This window comes from Cibotium barometz, chromosome 19 (assembly GCF_041138505.1).
Source record: "Cibotium barometz isolate CiBa-2024 chromosome 19, ASM4113850v1, whole genome shotgun sequence".
Taxonomy (NCBI): Eukaryota; Viridiplantae; Streptophyta; class Polypodiopsida; order Cyatheales; family Cibotiaceae; genus Cibotium; species Cibotium barometz.
The window spans coordinates 4650120-4671170 of NC_141064.1; the positions used below are offsets into that span (position 1 = coordinate 4650120).

At 43.7% G+C, this 21051-nt stretch overlaps 1 protein-coding gene across 3 annotated transcripts in view; it reads right to left on the reverse strand.

Annotated features, from left to right (window-relative positions):
• The window catches only part of LOC147628123 (uncharacterized), a 230797-nt gene that overhangs the window by 182376 nt on the left and 27370 nt on the right, over nucleotides 1-21051 (reverse strand). For all 3 annotated transcript variants that reach the window (XM_086813146.1, XM_086813145.1, XM_086813144.1), the window contains exons 5-6: nucleotides 14734-14853; nucleotides 3560-3679 (exon numbers count right to left, since the gene is read on the reverse strand). In XM_086813146.1, coding sequence (XP_086669272.1) covers nucleotides 3560-3679; nucleotides 14734-14853 — 240 coding nt within the window. The remainder of the gene's footprint in view (nucleotides 1-3559; nucleotides 3680-14733; nucleotides 14854-21051) is intronic.

Consider the following 21051-nt stretch of genomic DNA (forward strand, 5'->3'; position numbering starts at 1 on the left):
GATGGATGAGGACAACAGCCATAAATGAAATGACCAAAGGGAAAGGGACGACCAAAACAAAGGCACTAAAAGGCCTGGGTGGTGTGAACAGAAACAAATGGAAGGACTTTACTCAGCCTCACACAACCAGGTTCTCATTCAAGGAGCCCGTGACAATATATTCCCCCTTTCCCACTCGATTCGGTAGGGCTGTCCTTTGGCACCCTACCTCTTCTTATTCGTCACCGAGGCCATGAGTAGTTTTCTCTCAGCCCAGGAGACCGGGCTTCAGGGATTGTGTCTTCCCCTCCACATGCAAGAGGAGCTGCTTGACTCAGAGTTTGCAAACAACATAGTAGCTTTCCTTTCAAGAGATGTGGGGAATCTCCAGAGATTCGCGGAGGCAATAGAGATTTTATGCTGCTCATCAGAAGTGCAAATCAACTGGCACAAGTCATGTGGTTTTTGAGTAGGCTCAGCTCCCGCCCCGACTTGGTGGCCACTTGAGGCTTTCCAATGGATCCCGAGGGGCACTCCAGTTTGTTGTCTTGGTTGCCAGGTGGGCATTGATATTTCTTGAGCAGCAACAGCTCGCCCCGCTTCTTCCGAGTATTCGAAACAAGCTTTTATACTGGAGTTTGGTGAGGCTCTCTCCCTGTGGGGCAGGCAGAGTGGTGGTGGCAAACCAGGTACTTCTTGCCACCATGTGGTACATCACTTCGTGTTGGGCCTTTTCTCGAGCATGTATTGGCCAAGTATAGCGATTGATCCAGAACTTCTTATGGGCCGGCAATGACGGGAGGCCAGACATGGCCAACGTGGAATGGAGAGTGATCATTCAGCCACATCGTAGAGGGGGGCTAGGCCTCATTGACAATGCTATTCAGAGCCATGCCCTGCTGGGCAAGCTGATTGTTAGAGGACTCCTTCCCGGCGGTGAGTCCTGGAAGGATTTCCTATTGGCCCGGATTTCAGCCCGCACTCCGAGTCTTGGGGCCCTTGGCCGCAGAGTACTAGATGGATCTTCACAGAGATGCGAGCCCGCAGTTTTAGTCCAGCTTTTGAGGACAGATTTGCAGCCAGCTTACTTCGAGCTTGGGATCATCTCAGGCCGGCCCTCAGACAAGCCCTCAGACAAATAGCTCCAGTTGCCTCAGAGGAGCGGCTTCAACAGCCTTTGGTCTAGACCCCCCCGATCCCCGTCTACCGAGTGGCCACATGCTAGGGGCCCGACCACATGTATCATGGAGCACCTTGAGCATGGGACCAGCCAGGTCTCTTGGAGATTGGATCACACACAGGAAGTTACCCCCAGAGATGCAGGAGAGAGGTATGACAAGGACCCAGGGTAGAGATAGGCTCAGCATCAACATCCACTCAGCTATCCCTCAGGAGTGGCTAACTCCTATCCCAGACCTTACCCCCCCAATATGGCTAGGCGTGTTTACCAGACACGATATTCTCATGGCAATCCACGGAGCAGATGAGGGTAGTGGTCTGCTCACTTTTTCTATTGGATCCCATGGCAGACTAGAGAGATCCAAGCTCCCCTTAGAGGTTTTCAGTGGTTGCACCTTGCAAAGGGTGAGAGTGAGGGTGAGGGTGATTGGTTTTCGGGCACGAGACTGGCACAGACCTAGCACTGGCCAAGGTGGCAAGGAAGAGATTCTAGCGGCTATGGATATGGGAGTGCCGACCGCCTGTGTGGTTGTTCGTCCCTCCCCCCCCCCCCCCCCCCCCCCCCCTTATGACATATCCTTCTCCTCATAGAGCGGCCAGCCGGAGGAGAAGCGTCTCTTCCCCTTTTGATCATTTGGTTCCCGTCCTTAAATGAGGCGAGTTCATATTCAGCCCTTCATCGTTGTATCTAGCCCTTTGTGGCTGTTTTTTCATTAACTAATAGAAGGATCTTTTTCCCGAAAAACAAAACAAATGGAAGGTGGATGAGGGAAAGCTCTCGGTTTTTTTTTTTTGTGTGTGAAAAATGGCGTATATATGTAGGTAATGGTGGCTCAATGAAGATGAGCATGGGGCCAAGAGAGACCTGGTGGCACTACCGAGTTCAATGGCTGGAATCCCATTGATGAGAGGATCGGAACGACGGGTTTGGACAGATGGATGAGGAGGGTCAATAATTTGAGTGATGGTAGCGGTCGTGAGGTAACCAATAGGACCTGTTAGAACGGCCTTGGAATCCTTGAACATGGTGGGCCACCACAAGCTAAATTTGTGTTTCTGTAGCCACTAAGGGTGCCCAACATGCAAGCGGATCCGAAACCCCCAAGTGGATCGAAAACTTTGAAGTGTCAGAACTCCCAAGCGACATCAATTGAACCCAAAGGTAATCGATCATGCCATTCAACCGCTACGCATCAACATTAAATCCACCGCTAGTCACTAAGGCACCGGATTTTCCAAGCTTACAAAAGGACTCTCCAGAGTGGGGAACGTGTTATGTACCTCGACGCTAAACTACGGATTAGGGACCTAATCTAGTGGGTTACGGGGACCCAAGATTAGGGATTAGCAGGTAGATACTTGGCTAGGGTTCTTGGATTGATGAAACAAGCTTAATGACCTTTTATAGCAAGGTAGCTATTTATGGCATAGTTATCACTATATAAGTGAGAGCTTGGGTTATTATGAGATACAATTGTGAAGGTCTGGCTTGGGCCAAGAGAGCATGCTTGCCCATGGCATGCCCCTGGCGAGTACGTAGGTTGGTGTGTCAAAGGCTTTCGGGCAGGCTTTGGTGGTATGGGACACCAGAGTTAGACACGGAAGCCCTAGCCTTGGCTCGAGGGAGATCGGTGGATACCAATCACGGTTCGGGAGATGAGCTAGCTTGCTTCCTCGTGATTTGGTTTGGGACTAACCTTCTTTTCACCTGTGTGTTAAGGGAAAAAATTGGGAAGGACTTCATAGAACAGGGCTTATCTTGCAGTTCTCTCTATTGAGCACTTGAGCCATTGTTGTGTGCCATGTTGTGTGCTAGTCAAGTGTACTACATCTTATATCTTCGCATTTAGCTTCTAGCAGAGTCTCTGTCGGACTCTCTCATTGTGACCGCTGCTGAGTGTGCACGGTGCTATGAGTAGCCTTGTAACAATGACAAAAGAAGAGGTTAATGGTTTGAGCCCTGAGTATTCTGCACTCCATTGTGTCATGTTGTCTTTTCTATAATGTTCATTGAATGAGAGACCTTAAGTGTATTCATATGTGCAAGTGCACTTCAAAACACACACACATACCACCGTATATATATATATATACATTAGCTACAAGATGACTCAAAACAATGTTGCAAGTGGGATTGAACCTGCGACCTCTTGCTATGAAACCGAACACCCTAACCAACTAGGCTAGCACGGGTTGGAAAACTTAGCCTTTTTATACAACAAAGTTGATATTTTTTTACATTACTTATGAAATTTTGTTAAGTCTTGAAGCATGACATCTGCGGTTCTCTTTGAACAAGAATGGCCATGGGAAAAAGTGGCATAATCCATGAATCTAAATGTAAAAGATGACTAGAAAAACCACATCAAGTTTTTCAACAAAAAGTGGGAATGTCACAAACCTGTCCTTTCTTAGCTTAAATGCAATGCGAGTTTGATTCAGATCAAAGTCCATCCAATCACCAAGATGTTCATAAATCCCATAACTATAAAACCCTGCATCTCCGCGAAGGAGAACAAACCTAAAGAGAGAATGAAATTAGAAACTTTAGTTCAAACCAAAGACTTAGATATTCAAGCAAGATAACGCTCAAGTAAAAGATTTTCAAGATTAATTGCTTTGTCTTTTGCATGGTTGACTTAGATCTACAATAGTAACTAGAGGCTCATGCCACAAAATCTAATGGAAAAAAAAGACACAAGGAATTTAGTTTGGAGTCATTATTGCAGCAAGGTTTCTTGAGTGTGGGCTTCAAGCTTGCAAGCTTTTTTAATGAAAATGTAAGCATGCCAAACTAAAGATCTAAAACCTAATTGCCCAGCGTCAGCATCCAGTATCTCAATCAGCATCCATCATAAGGAACGGCAACAGGTCAAGGCCTTGGTGCCCTAGGAGACCTCCGGAGGCGCTGAGAGGCAGGTCACACTCCGTCTGTCATGGAGGTCCTATATAGGTAGGTCGTGGTCGTTTGTTTCAGCCTGCAGATGGCTTGCCATAGGCAACAAAAGGGGAAGAAAATCGCAGACCTGCAAATCAAGGGTAAAATTGCCCTACATCAAGACACCTCCTCGTGTAGCTGGCAATTTCTATTCCCAATCATTCCACGCTCAATCATCCAAGACAATTGAAGGCCATTCAGTAATCTTCTTCAGCAAGGGAGCACATATTTTCGAAGACAAGCTTAGGACCTTACAGGCAGATTCTTAGGACCTTACAGGCAGATTTTGATAAAGAAGTCAAGACCACACTCATTGGAAAGATTTCAAGCCTCTTCCTTTCTGCTCTTAGGCTAGAGATTGGATCCTGGCGGCACTTCCCATAGAACTTGCCTCGTATTTTACAGGTGCCCACTTGCTTGGAAGGGCCTTCTTTAAAGTCGATTCAGAGGAGGCAACCTCACAGACTCTTGAGAGCATCCTGTTTCCTGGCCCGAGGAAACTCTTCTTCTTCCGATACCACTGGAACTTCGACCCAGTGCTGGAGGATCGCAACTTTTGTCCAATCTTCCTCAGGCTTCCTGGTTTCCCACGGATCTATTGGAAGTTTTTGGCTTCCATAGGGTCAGCCTTTGGACAGCAGGTTCTCGAAGACCCCGCCCTTCTAGAGACACCTTCCATGACTGTAGAGCAGCAGCAGTTGTCATACCAGTGTTGATGGGGTACATGAGTCATGATACTCGTTAGTGACCCATGTTTTACACATGATCATGTGATGCTTTACAGATGATCATGTGATGCTGCCCAGACCAGATGGCTCTTTATTTAGACAGCAGATGAAGATTGTCAGTAGACCGGACCATATGGCTCTTTATTCAAACAGCGGATAAAGATTGCCAGTAGACTGGACCAGTGCCGTGTCTTCCGACAACAGGGCCACTTTGCGAGACAGTCCCAAAGCTAGGGGCCGCCCTACAACACAAACATGTCCCCTAGGCGACACATCCCACAACCCCCCACTGCCCCCAAACCTCAGCTTGTTTGGGTTTATAGACAGATTGATAGACATGCACCCACGCTTGATCCACTTGATGATCACATGAGAGCCCATTATAGTGGGCGAGATGCAGATGTTAATGCACCACCTTTGCAGCAGCAGGATGTATTACATAGGGATTTATTGCATGAGGATGTATTTTGTTTGGCTTTATAGACAGGTTGATAGACATGTGCCCACTCTTGATCCACCTGATAATCATGTGAGATCCCATTATAGTGGGCGAGATGCAGCTGTTAAGGCACCACGTTCGCAGTAGGATGTGTTACATAGGGATTTATTACATGAAGATGTATTGCATGGTAACATACAAGAGAGTGTGCAGGCATATGAGTCAGATATACATGCCTTGCAGCATCTTGGTGATGATGTCCATGTTGACGATGATGTCTTATGCTCCTCAATTGCCATCACACCTGATAACTTTCTGGCCCTTATAAAGGTAGTGCACACCTATGAGAGGTGCCAAACTAGATCTGGTGCCATGTTTTCTCCCTCTTTACCATAAAAGTTGTTGCATGGAATGTGTAGGGACTTGGTGGCATCTTTCCTTGCCACCAGAAGCAGGTCGTTAGGAACCAGCTTCACCCCGCAATTACGGATGGTCCCATGGATATTTTGCTCCTTCAAGAGCATAAGCTTGATGCTGGCCAGTGCACTAGATCTGGCAAGCTTTTATCCGGGCATACTGCTGCAAATGGAAGTAAACGTGGAGTTGGTAAGACTAATGGTCTCTTTGCTTTAAAGGGACGAACTAATGTAATATTCGTAGCAATCTATTGAAAATATTGGACAAGATATGTTTGCCACCATCCTCTCATTAACACTATCCTATGCAGCTACATGGGGATAAAAGAAGCTCAAGACACGCTTAGTTTAAGTTGTTGAATTGTAAACGTATGTAAATGATATGGCTGAGGAATTGGAAGTCCATATAAATATATATATATATATGTGTGTGTGTGTGTGTGTGTGTGTGTGTGTATCGCCTTGAGAGTATTCATTGGTCGAAGGCTTTTGATGTACCCCTGGCTCTACGTGAGCCTAGGAAGGCATATTTCCTTTCAAAGAAAGGAGTTTATCTTATTGATGATGTTTTGGATGCTGCTGGCCATGTGCTTTCTTTTGTGGTTGCCGCCAGGAAATTTGGTCTGGGGATGCATTATAGATCAATCTGGCAGCTTATTCGAGAGCTTCTTGCTCCTTTTGAACCAATTGCAGATTTGGATCGTTCTGATCGTTTGGTTGATTGGAGCCTTAAAAGAGAACAACCTGCACGAGGCCCTTTATCAATGGCTAAACTTTCGGTTCATTCGATATATCATTTCTTGTTGCCTGCCTCTTGGGTTCAAGAACATGCGAATCAGATTTGGCATCTTCATAAAAGTCAGGCTTGGTGGAAACAGCGGCTTCATTCTCTTTGGAAATGCAGTCTACCTTTGAAAAGTAAACTTTTTTTATGGAGATGCTTGATTGGAGTCTTGCCAGTCGGCCTTTTCTTGGCTAGGCGACTTTTGGCACCTTCAACTTGTCATAGTTGTGGTGCTTCTCGAGAGACAGTCTTTCATCTTTTATGGAGTTGTCCTCTCACCAGGACTTTATTGGATCGGATTGCTACACGTTTGAGAGCCTGCTTCCGACAGGCACCCTTTGGGAAATACTTTTGGATCTTCGGTCTTCTCCCCTCACCCCTTAGATCCTATAAAGTCTTCTTTGATTGGGTTCGCTATTGGGCTTTATGGACTACGTGGGAGTCTCGCAACAGGATAGTTTTTGCTGGGCCTCATTTGGATGCTTACTCATTCTTCCGTTCCTCTCTTCAGCAATCTTTATATGACTGTCTCTCTCTTCATGAGATAGACTCATCTCTGTATGCTCTTTTTACAGATTGTTTTTAGATGTTTAACTATGTTCACACTGAACATAGTGAACACTCTAGTAGTTTCCCTTGTATATGGTCTTTTTGGTGGGTTTTCCTCGTTTTGAGGATTCCCACCTGTAATTAATGACATGAAGCTTTACAAAAAAAAAATGTGTGTGTGTGTGTGTGTGTGTGTGTGTGTGTGTGTGTTCTGGGAAACATTTTATTGGGCAAGCTTATGCAGATGATTCTCTCTTTATGCCTCGCAATCACCAAGATGATGTGGAACAAATTATGCACACTCTTCATTTGTTTGGATTGGCAGCAGGCCTCAAAGTGAATTTTCGTAAATCCAAACTATTGGCTCTGACTGAGTATGATTGGCATAAGCTGCTTTGGCCAGGCGAACTTGTTCCTCCGAACATTATAGTTCGTCATTTGGGTTATCCGATGGGTTTGACTGTATCGGCTACACGGAAATTGGATTGGGTAGCCGAGCGCTTGCACTCCAAGTTACATTATTGGAAGTTGTCCACTTGGCCGCTTCATGTGCGTCTTAGAATTGTGCAATGCATTCTTGTAGCTTATGTGCAGTTTATATACCTTTGCTATATTGGTCTCAATCCCGTTTGAAGTCCCTTATGTCAAGTATATTGGCGCATTTCTGGCGCACTTCATCTCGTGGAAAGGGCCTCAGATTGTTATCCATGGACAAGTTATGCTCTCCTAAGCGCCTTGGAGGGCTGAATACAGCAACCCTGGACTCTCATGGTGTCCCATTTGTGTCAGCATATTGTCACGCCATTCTATGGTCATTGGCAACCCACATACTGGGATCTTATATGTGGAAAACTTGAAGGACACATTCCGGGATGTCCTTTCACTTCTTCTCTCATTATTGATTGGAAGGAAGTTACTTCACATATGATATGGCATGGTTCCCGATCTTTGATGGGCAATTCCCTGCGGCTAGAGAGTTTGCATTGGAGTCATGTATTTTCTTCCACTTTGGTTGACCGTTCACCTCGTCAGGCATATTTTCTATCTCAAAAAGGAATATGTCAGATACATCAGGTGGTGGATGACACTGGTCAGGTTCTTTTTTTCTCTGTTGCAGCGGATCGTTTTCAATTGGGATCCCATTATTCTCATCTTTGGACAGAAATTCAGCGGATGATTGCTGATATTTCTCCTTTACCTCACTTGAATGTGGATTCCCGTCTATCTGATTGGAATCTTGGAACCACTGCTATGAAATGTATTTCAGCTGGGACAGTTTATGCCCTCTTGCAATCGGATGCATGGATAGTCAGACATGGTAATCAGCTATGGTCTCTCTCCAAATCTTCAATGTGGTGGAAACGTACATTGTTTCGCATTTGGAAAAGTCATCTGCCTCTCAAAGAACGCCTGTTCTTGTGGCGCTGTTTGGTTGGTGCTCTTCCTGTTGGTAGCTTGTTACATGCACGTCATATTGCGCCTTCACGTTGTGTCCGATGTAAAGCTACTGAGGAGACTGTCCCACATTTACTATGGGGTTGCGTATGCTCCAGATCGTTCATTCGCCGGGTCTCGACTACTCTTCGCCTTCGTTTCCCTTCGGGCATTTTTCACAGACGGTTTTGGCTTTTTGGGGTGTTACAAGCATCACAGTCTCAGTTTGCTGTATTTTTCAGCTGGGTCCGATTCTGGGTCTTTTGGACCATATGGCATGTTCGGAACAACCTCATGTTCCAAGCCAATGACATTGATCCCTTCCATTACTTCAAGTTCTCGCTTGGTCACGCGCTTCATTTTGCTTATGATGCTGGGGACATCACTCTTGATGCTTATAGGATTTACTTTGATTGCTTCTAGGTAGTGAAGCCTATAGTTACTCTTCTTTTTCTGGGTTTTCCTCGCTTAGAGGTTTCCCACTTGTAAATAAATCAAGGATTTACAAAAAAAAAAAAAAAGTGTGTGTGTGTGTGTGTGTGTGTGTGTGTGTGTGTGTGTGTGCGCGCGCGTGTGTGTGTGTGTGTATACAAGGCCTCAGATTGCTGCGAAAGGACAAACTCTATATGCCAAGAAATCATAGGAGCATCAACATTCTCGACATTCATACTCATGTCATTGCCAGGAAAGCCACTTTGCTTGCTGATTTTGACGCTCAAAAACAGCCTTGGGCACAGATGCTAGCAGCCATGTGCACCACTTTGAAGTCTGCCACATTTGGTGCATGGAACCCTGACTAATGGGAGGTGGTTTTTGGGCACTTTATAGAGAAAATACCAGGCTTCCCCTTCACCTCTAGGTTAATCATGGACTGGAAATTGCTAACAGAGAAACTGGAATGGCATGGAAGATCACCAAATGTTGGAAACACCATGCGCATAGAAAGCATACACTGGAGTAGGCTGTTTCATGCTCTGTTAGGCCTTCTTGAACCACGGAAATCTTTCTTCCTCTCACAAAATAATGTGATGTGCTCAATGATGAAGGCTATGTTATCTCCTTCCCAGAAGCATGCCAGAGGTATGGGTTGGGCATGCACTACAGGCCTCTATGGCATCTCATACGCAACCTCTTGCAGCCTTTTTCAGTCATTGCCTCCGCTAAATCATGAGCAGCGTTTGAAGGACTAGCAGGTTGCTCCACCTCATGCTACAAGGTTACATGAACTAACAGCTAAAAGGGTCTATATCAAAATGCTTGCTCCTCCTTGGATCGCAAATCATGCTAATGCGCTTTGGATAATGCATAATACAGATAGATGTGTCAGAATACGCAGCGGAGATGATGACCAGATCTGGGAACACGAGCAAAAAACGCAGGCAGAAAAACAGCACAAGAGAGAGAGAGAGATGTAGGTGTGTAACTCTGCTCTGATATACACAAGATCCGGAATATGATACAATGAGTGGTATGGGGGTGGGGGCCTATTTATATGCCCCCCCAAGTGCAGTCGGCCTGCTGAAAAAGGCTCCACGACTGCATATGCAGTCGGCCAGCAGCATGCAGCCAGTCGGCCAGCTCTGAGGGTCCACGACTGCATCAGGTACAGTCGGCGAGCTCCAATACACACATCTGATGTAGTTGGCCAACAAATGGATCCTCCTGCCAACTCAGGGCTGCCTCCCAAGCCACAAAAAAATGGAAAAAATAGGGAAAAAATGCGGGGAGTGAGGAAAAATGATAAAACACCTAATAAGGGCGGGCACACCCACAACAAAGGCCCTGGTGTATAAAACTGGACAGGAGATGACTTCTAACACCCCCTCTCAGCTCCTGGCTGTGTAACCAACCACAAGGAGCTGGGGTGCCGCCCGAGCAAATCCTGAGATAGCGACTTCGTGAAGAGGTCCACCGTACTGTCCTCCGTCGAACAGAACTCCAGCAAGATGTCATCAGCAACGATCTGTTCACGAACAAAGTGCCTCTGGATGACCATGGGTTCCTCCAGTGGAAGCCCAAACCTGCTATGCAACCTCTGCATCCGCACCACCTCACAAGCAGCATCACAAACAGCCCGGTACTCTGCCTCTATTCTCGACAAGGCAAAAGATGACTGTCTCCTACTACTCCATAAAACTGCTCCTGGGCCTGAAGTAGAGCTCCTCGTGTCCGGATCTCCTCCCCAAACTGAGTCACTCCAACCGTGGAGTCGGACTCCATCCAACAATCCCCCTCCTGTGTACAAGAGTCCATGATCCTTCGCATGCCGCAGAAACCACAGGAAACGCAATCCTGCCTCCCAAAGAGACATCCGCAACCATGAGCTCAACCGCCTCATCAGGAAGCTCCCGTCCAATCTGGTGTCCATCAACCAGATCAATGAACCATACAGCTTCTGAGTCAAAAAGGCATCAAACTGCTCACAAGGATCAACACCTGTTTTACGGTGCACAAACAAGTCCTGGAAACCTTATGAAGACCACGCAGGGCCTTCTGAAACCTGTCAACCACCCCCTCTGAATCCGGAACCACACAGCCTGGAGAAACCACCTCCTTCTGCAAGTAAGCACCTGCCACCTGCTTGGCTTTCCGAAAGGTCCCCGTGGAAAGAACATCCTCAACTACTGGAGGTTCTTTGTCCCGAATACTATGAGACATCAGAGCATAAGTGACCTGTTCAGCTTCCTTTGACTGACGAACACAAGAACTACCAACATCAGTACTGGAAAGTTCCTGCCAATTGCTGCCATCTACTGGTAAGCTATCCACCATCTGGTCTCGGAAAGCCTATACCTGCAGCGTATCCACACTTAAGTGGCCATTACCAGACCGCCACTCATCACAAACCTCTGGACCTGGGAGAGAGAGTGCTGAAAGCCTGTAAACTCCATTCTCCACTCCGCCTTCCCAAACCACTTGGCCTGTTGCTTTGTCCCGGAGAGCAACAAAATGCTCATCAAACTCCACCCATACGCCAGTCTTGCAAACCTGATGCACTGACAACAGATGAAAACCAAGTGCCGGAACATACAACACCTCGGAGGAATGCTTCCCCCCTCTGCCATCGGGAACTATCTCCATCCTGCCCTCACTACCAAGGGGAAAATGCCGAAGAGAGGACGGACATCCAGCCTCCTTATATTTCTTTGTCACTAGGATCACATGGAAGGGCTGCCTTCAACGAGATAATGGTTACAGGAGCCATGTCAGAGAGGTTGTACGAGGGTTTGATCTACTTGATTCCCAAGGAGGGTCGTGGACAGGGTTGTTTCCATACAGCGTACGACAACTTATCGTACGAAATACCGTACGGTACAATACCATACGTACTCGTTCGGATTATTTCAGAAAAAATATTTTTTTTCGATTTTTTTTTCAAAAATAAACTTTTCTCCAAAAAAAAAAATTTTTGGGAGGTAATGGTCTTTTTTTTTGCTTATCTATGGCTGTTTGAGCTTCCTCTGTACTAGGATGCTTCCCTCCTTTCTAAAATACTCCATATCTGGACTTGGAAATACCTAAGTTTATAAGTATTTTTTTTTAACACCATATTTTATCATATGATAAGAAAAAAATTTATATCGAACCGTATTTTCCCGTACGGATCGTACAAACCATACGGTATCGTACCTGACAACTAGGGATTGCCTACAAAATTCTAGCCAAGGCCATCAGCCAAAGACTACAGCCCTTTCTCCCCAACTCAATTCATGGTACCCAGACCACAGTTTCATTCAGGATCAGAGTATTCTTGACAGCATCTTCACCTTCTAGGAGGCAATCACGTCAACCAAGATGCATTAATAGGATCTGATTATGCTCCTTCTCAATTTCGAGAAAGCCTATGACAGAGTAGATTGGGGCTTTCTGGAGAGGGGACAATGTGCAAGATGGGTTTCCCGGAGGAGACGGTCTATACTTGGAAGAGCCTATGGCAGAGTAGATTGGGGCATTCTAGAGGGGACGATGTGCAGGATGGGTCCAAAGTGTATCGGGACTATACTCGACTTCACACAGCCAAGTTCTTTTTCAAGGAGGTAGAGGTGATAGATTTCTGCTTTCTCGCTCAGTCTCGTAGGGGTGCCCTCTAGCACCTTATCTCTTCCTATTCGTCACCAAGTCCATAAGTAGTTTTCTCTCCGCCCAAGATACCGGACTCCAGAGACTACGTCTTTCCATCCGAGCGGAGAAGGAGCTTCTTGATTCTCAGTTCGTCGATGACACTGCAGCATACCTGTCGGGCGACAAAGGGAACCTCCAGAGACTCGCCAAGAGATTGAGATTTTTTGGCGTGCATCCGAAGCACAAATCAACTGGCACAAGTTCTGTGGATTTTGGGTTGGCTCATCACCCCCACCCCGTCTCAGCAGCGGCCAGTTGAGGCTTTTTAGTGGGTCTCGAGGGGCACCCCAATTCATTATCTCGTATGCCAGGTTGGCATTGACATCTCGCTTGAGCCACAACTTGCCCCTCTTCTTCTAAGCATTTGGAAGAAGGTGCTATACTAGATTTCTACCACGATTTCCTTGGCTGGCAAACCAGGTTCTTCTCGCTACCATGTGGTACATCACCTCGTGCTTGTCTTTCTCCCATGCCTATATTGGTCAGGGTCAACATTTGATCCGAAACTTTATGTGGGTTGGCAATGATGGGAGACCTACTCGGGCCAAGGTGGCCTGGAGACTGATCATTCAGCCGCCGCAACGCAGAGGGGGGGCTGGGCATCATCGACCCCTCCATTAACAGCTGAGCCTTATTGGGCAAGTTGATTGTTCGAGGTCTTCTTTCGGGTGGTGAGCCTTGGAAGGATTTTCCCATGGCTAGGATCTCCGCTCGTCGCAGCCCGATCTTGGGAGGCCTTGACCTCAGAGCACAAGATGGATTTTCACAGAGACGCGAGCACGTGGCTTTAGCCCAGCATTCAAGGATAGATATGCAGCCAGTCTTTTGTGTGCTTGGCATCAAGAATCTTGATTTATCTATTTTGGTCAAGAGAATGGAACTAAGAGGATGAGTATACTTTAAGCATTTAGTTGTCATACTTGTCATACTTGATTCTTTAGCAAACCAAACACTCTCAAAACTTTACTTTGCAATTGAGGCCAAAGGAAGTAATTTTCAATAGTTTTAATAACAGAAAAAAGCACTCAAAAAGCAAAAGGCTAAGCATGTGTTTAATTATTTACAATCAACGAAACAACACGGTCTTCTAGGTGAGAACCATTTCCACTCTTTTAAATGGAAGTAGGTTGCAATACGAATGTGTGGTCTAATTTTGGACTCATGTCGTTTCCTAGAATCTCAATCTTTTTAATAACTTTATCTTTCTCACTTTCCTTAGCCTTGTCCATATTTCCACAACATTATTAAACACCTATTGCAACCCCTTTTTGTATGTAGTGGCTTATGCATTATTCTCATGGTATTTCTTTCTCCACTTCTCTACCTATTGCATATATGCTTCTCAGGTACTCTACCTATTGCATATATGCTTCTAAGGTACTTCTCCTCCTCTACCTTTTGCATATATGCTTTTAAGGCCCTTTTGAGGTACTTCTCCACCCCCTTGAATCTATCCATGTCCTCTTACATATTACCTTATCGTATTTGCATGTCCAAGGTTTTGTCAACACTAAACCCAATTATGCAAAAACAAAAAGAATATTTTTGAAGTACAAAAGTGTAAAGGATAATACAATCATTTTGCATAAGGTTCATAACAGGACGCAAAATATGAAGGAGAATCTTAAATATGCAAGCAAGTTGAAAACTTAATTCAATGAGCTAAATCCTAGATCTAGCCGAAATCAGACTGTGGCTATCAACATGATAGCAAAGCTCAATGAGTATTCAAAGCATGCTTCACATTTATACTTCATGCAATCTATAATGATTCACCTAAACGTGTCTAAAACATATTTCTTGGATAGCTTAGGAGGAATAAGCAAAATATTTGTTTGCGGAATCCTTCTTTAGGTTATTGCCACATACAAGAAGATCCCAGTTTAGATTCAAAAACTACATAGAGAGTCAACTTGCAACATTTTCATTGTGATAGCACAAGGGAGACCACAATGAAATGGGGTAAACAAGGGCCATGGAGGACATGAAGGAAAAATTAATTGCCTTTATAATTTTGATGTGTAATCAATTTGAGCCAAGTAATTTGTCACGTGATAGTTACAAATATAAAAGGTGTTTTTAGATGCATGATTTAGCATACCCTCTTTTTATATATAAAAAAATAAGTAAAACAAAGAACTGTTAATGTTTTGCGTAGGGCATACCTTTTGTCTATATTTAGTGGCACCATCATCTCGTTGCTTGAAGGGTTGTATTTCCTTTTAAAAGAAACTTCCACTTTTTCAGGACTTGCATCGATAACTTTGTATTGTGTTCCAATAATGCTGCATATGTGTAAGCTCCAAAATGTTCAATCGTTTGATGCATTTTTTCGCAAAACGTGGTAAATATTTATTGATATGCATAATTTTTGCAATAGGTGCATGTATTGTACCTCAATAATGTGGAATTTGTCCATGTGTAGTCATAGATTTGTCCATGTGTAGTCATAGTTACTAATTGCTGACATTTTTATCATTTAACTTGGTGTAAATTTGATTACTATTTTTTTTAAATACTCGTAATATATATTTAGAGGATTTCAAAAATTATTTAGAGAAAAAAAGTGTAACCCAATATGTACAAGAAAATCATCAAAGTCTAGAAGTTGAGGGATCACAATGAGAGAGGGCGAGAGAGAGACTCCCATTTGGCAAATTTGTGCTCATAGGTAGGCTTCCAAATAGGTGCCAAGGCATCGTACTTACCTTGGTGTTGGGTGCCCACTCCTTCTTAGTGACCTCCCTGAAGGTTCCTTGTTCCTTGTTGTTGATGTTTATCGGGGGTGGTCTTCGTCTTTGTCGGCAAGGTTTTGGATCTTTATAATAGTTGGAAGGGGTGGCTAACACCTCGAGGTGTGAGAAGTGGTGATGATTGAGTGATAGGGGTTACCTTAGGTGATGGTGTGTAATTGGACGACGAGGCTTGAGATGTTGAAAGGTTCAGGGTGCCCTTGTCTACCAAGAGTATGGTAATAGGATAGCTCAAGTGCTAGCTAACTACGCAATCAATGGGGTTGTGATCCATCCCCTTCTAAGGATAATACAATCTTTCATTGTACATGTGGGGGTCACATAAAACTTGCATGACACAAGTTTAAATCCAATTAAAACTCTACTTCAAAACAACCAACAATCATGGATTGAGAATTGTTTACTATCTTAGTAATGGTTGCTATAGATGGTGTGAGGGGTGGGTGGCTTAATGAGGTCCAATTATTGTGACTAGCCCCAATGTTAACCAAGACTAGCTACATAGCTAGGTGGTCTTTCTTGGGGAACTCAAGGCTAGTAGGTTCCACCATTTTTTTCAGTTTCACTTACATCTTGAAGGTTAACCAAGACTAGCTACATAGCTAGGTGGTCTTTCTTGGGGAACTCAAGGCTAGTAGGTTCCACCATTTTTTTCAGTTTCACTTACATCTTGAAGGTTAGCTACTTGTGAAGATATCTATACACTTGGGGGCTATGGCCTCTTTTGCCCTTTGTTTTTCATTGTCTGCCTCTCGTTTGTCCTCCTTTTTCTTGTGAATTTGATAGATCATAACTTGGGTGAGAGGTCCATAGTGCATTTTAGCTTGCTAACATTGAAATATCTCTGCCCCCTTCCCTATGGCAGCCAACCTTGGTAATCCCACCTTTGGTAACAATGCTAGAGGCCCAGCCAACTCTCCTGGTCCAACCAACCCTCTTGGGGTGCAATACCGTGTTGGGTTGGGTAAATGTCAAGCTTTCCACTTTCGAGGATCCACCGTTGAAGATGTAAATGACCACATCCAACGATTCATTTATAAGTGCAAGAGCCATGGTCTTGAGAGCGGGAAGATGCCTTCTTGGTACTTTTCCTACCCACTCTAGAAGACTCTGTATAGAATGGTTCAATCAGTTCCCAACAACTGAACACTTTGCAGATTGGGCCACCCCAAAGAACACCTTCCTTCACACCTTCCGTCCTAGTAACTATGAGGATCGCCTTCTCTATGAGCTAGGGAAGCTACAACGCTACTAGGGGAGAGTGTGTCAAAACTCATGACACGAACCATGGTATTGGTGGCCTGCCTCTACTGACTTACCCTGGCAACTTCATGGTGCATCAATGGGTGACTTGGGCCTTGCCCATGACCACCCAGTAGAAGATTCAGGAGAGTCAAGTCGCCATCACCACCACCAACCACCTTGTTGGAATTCCAAGAGCTAGCCTCCCAACTAGAACATGCACATCTCATGACCACCCAGTAGAAGATTCAGGAGAGTCAAGTCGCCATCACCACCACCAACCACCTTGTTGGAATTCCAAGAGCTAGCCTCCCAACTAGAACATGCACATCTCATGTTTGAGCATTATGTGGGCTCTATACATCCAATGGCAACAACACTAGATGACCTGGTGCCGTAGAGCTGAAGGGGAAACTGGAGGCACTAAAAATGAGCCAAAAATCTCAAAGTGAGGAAAGCACTCTACATCAACTCAGGAAGTAGATCGAGGAACTAAAAACCAAGAATGGGTTGTGGTGTGCCATATGCCAGTCTTTGGGACACACTGTCCAAGAATGCCTAAAGAGGAGATAAATATTGTTACTATCTGAAGGGATTCCAACTTTTGATCAACTAGAAGACACAATAAATTATGGAATATCAACAATCAATGAGTCTAAGCTTATGCCTAGATGGGTTAGAAGCACCTTGTTGGATAGCAAATTGTATGCTTCTTTGCAGAGTAGCACCAAATCCTGTGCTAAAACCATTTCTTCAGCACATATTGCCAATTTTTCATAGTTCTCTCTACATGATGTAGATGAACTTGAGTCTTTTGAAGAGGCTCAAGAAGATCCAAATTGGGTTAAAGACATGTAGAATGAAATTCAAGCCATTCACAAAAATGGTACTTGGGATTTAGTGGATTTACCACTTGGCAAGAAAGCCATTGATACTAAGTGGGTCTACAAAGCCAAGAGAAAGGTTGATGGATCTGTGGACAGATTCAAGACCAATAAAAAGAGATTGATTATGATAAAACTTTTACTCCCACTTCTCGTATGACCGCTATCAGATTTGCTACTGGTTTTGCACCTCACCATGGATGGAAAAAGTGCACCAATTGGACATCAAAACAGCATTCTTTAATGGTGACTTATAGGAAGAAGTTTATGTAAGTTAACCAATTGGATTTGTCTAACCCAGTCAAGAACAAAAGTTATACAAACTTAAGAAGGCTTATATGGTTTGAAACAAGCCCCAAGGCTTGGTACTAGAAGATTCATGCCTATTTGACTGGACAAGGATTTCAAAATAGTCCTATAGAGAAAGCATTTTATATGTTAAAAAGAACAAGCTTGTTGTCATTCTTTATGTTGATGACATAATACTATCGTCACATTGCATAAACTCTACTTTTACTGCAACATCACAATACCATCATCATGTTGCATAAACTATATTGGGAAATAATTACCCAAAGCTCGCTTTGTTTTCTCTTATTTTGTTCTGTTTCTCATTTTAAGGTCTTGATATCCAGTTGATGTACATTCTAGCCATGATAAGCTGCCAATGTACTAATACACCTAATCGAAGTTATACAAGACATGGGTATAAAGGTCTCATCATAATCTATGCCTTTCTCTTGAGCATAACTCTTTGCAATAAGCCTTGCCTTGCAGTGATTCAACAGTGGCATCAGCTTTATGCTTAAGCTTAAAAACCCACTTTGTACCAATGGCCTTTTTACCATAAAGCAAATCTACTAAATATTAAGTGTTATTTTTTATAATTGATTCATACTCATCCTACATGGCATGCATCCAATGATTATTTTCCTATGCTTCTTCAAAGGAAACAAGTTTCTCTTCATTGCATATATTGGCAATGAGAGCATGATCCATAAAAGAAGAAGATGCATGATGAGAACTTGCATGTGTCTTACTAGGTAAATGAGTAGCTAATTTGTTGTCCTGCAATGTCTGCAACAACCATTTCGGCATATTATTGGATGCCTATATGGCTGCCCTTTCCTCATCCACAACATCATCCATAATTGCCTCATTTAATAGGCTGATCTATGGGCTAAATTTTAAGCTGATTTCAACCATATGGGCTGATTTGCAACACCATTTTGAGTATTCATTTGCCCCACATGATTGTCTGGCATTGTACAAAGGTAGGAGTGCATCACATATAACAAAGACAACACCTCTACTCACCAAAATCTGCTTTGTGGCTAGATGGTAGAGTATATACCCTTTGCTTTCTGAGCTATATCCTACAAAAATATGTTTTACCACCTTATCATCCAGGTTATTGCATTATTGCTTAGGCACAAAAGCATAAGTAAGACAACCAAAAATATGCAAATGAGCCATAGAGGGCTTTTTGCCCATTCCAAGGTTCATAAGGGGTAATTGTCTGCAAGGCCTTGATGGGGTATCTGTTTAGCACATAAGTGGCACACATAATTGCCTCTAGCCAAAAAACATGAGGTAAATCATGGCCTTTAACCATGCAACATGCCATCTCCATGAGAGATCTGTTATTCCTCTCACCCAACCATTTTGCTAAGGTGTATAAGGTATTGTACATTGATGTTTTATGCCTTTTCAGCTATATATACATTAAACTCCTTTGACAATACTCCCCCCTTGATCTGTATGAAGAGTGTCTGCTTTACACGTAGGCACATCTTCTGCCATAGAAACAAACTATCTAAAGCATGTAAAAACCTTCTACTTTGCCTTCAACAGATACACCCAGGTGTGCCTGAAGTACTCATTAATAAAAGTCATAAAGTACAGATATCCCTCGATTGATGTCCTCATGGGCCCACATACATCACTATGTAAAAACCCCTAACTTTGCCTTTAACGGATACACCCAAGTGTGCCTAAAGTAGTTATCACTAAAAGTCGCAAAGTCATGGGTCCACAGAGTAGTCATCAAGGATACACCCACGTGTGCATGGAGTAGTCATCAATAAAAGTCACAAAATAGAGATATCCCCCAATCGGTGGTGTTCTCGTCATGGGTCCACATACATTACTATATATAAGCTATAATTTCTAGATAATCCTAACTAATCCATATTTTGAGAATGATGTCATTGTATCTTGCCCAAATTACACCCCTCACATACGTGTTTGACAAGGTCCTCAAGCTTTGGTAACTTTGACACCATCTCTTACCTTTTAAGGTGCAACATGTTGAAATATACAAGTGAAAAGGGTGTGTGTGGGAACAAGCTCTTGGATAGAGGCTGTAAAAGAGAAGATGTAATTGTGAAAGAACCTGTGAAAAGGTTAGGAGAATCTACTGGGAGAGAATAATGGGTAGCATGAGGGAATTTAGGAGTGTGGAGATATTCTGGGAGATAATCTGGGAAAAGAGAAGAGGTGGAGAGAATCAGGCAAAAGGTGGAGATATTCAGGGAGTAAATCATGGAGAAATCAAGGGGATTTGATGCTTGATGTAAACTCTATAAAATGAGGCATAGCCCTAATGAGAATTTGCTGGTTTTTGAGTATCCATGCCTACATTAATCTATGTGCTAATTTTTCACTAATTACGTCTTAATCACTTGCTAATCACTTTGTTAATTATGTTGATTCTAGTGTTTGATCCACCATAGCTCATCATTCAGCTCAAATTTCAACATGGTATCAGAGCCATGCCTAGAATCAACTAGATTTATGAGCCCATTAGTGAATTAATCAGGATTAGTAAGATAATTAGCAAAAAAATCAGTTTTTAGTGAGTTTTCACTCTTCCCCTTCACCCCCAGCCAGTGGAGGGTCTCTAGCATCCAGCACAGTTAAAATTAGGTCATGAGCTTCTAGCTTAAGCTAGCTAAGGTCATTAGCTTCAAGCTCATCCACTCCACGCTGCAAACCGCGCAGAAATGAAGCAGAAATCAACGTTTGAACCGGCGCGTTTTTTCTGAAGCAAACTGCAGATTTCTCTTGGCTCCAATCAAATTACTTCAATTCCTCCTAGCCCAAGGGGTAATCAAGCATGCTCTACAAGCTGGTGAAGACAGAAATCAATTTCATCAAGTCTACAGAGAGATCAAAGCTCTTCATCAAATCTGCAGGTGACTTTGGTAAAACAGAGATTAAGCTTTCATTATTTGCTCAAATCTTATGTTTCTTGGCTTAATCCTCTACTAGACTCATTGCTATTGATGCCTTTCAAAGCATTTGAGCTCATTTGAAGTGGAAGGCACCAGATCTAGACTCCCCGCATACTCTGTTTTCTGCACATAAACGAGAGCATTAATTTGCTAATCAGTGATTAATCAGTGCTAATCACTATACTTTGGTGCAATTGAGGGTTCAAATTAACCATTAGGTATCTGATACAGATCCCTATAACTTCAGATTTCAAATCGGAGTTGGTTTGATACTCCAACCATCCCGTACAAATTGGTTACTCTCAATTTAATGTAATTTCTGGTGATTTTATGCTGATAAAATTGTTGTAATCATCTATTAAACACCA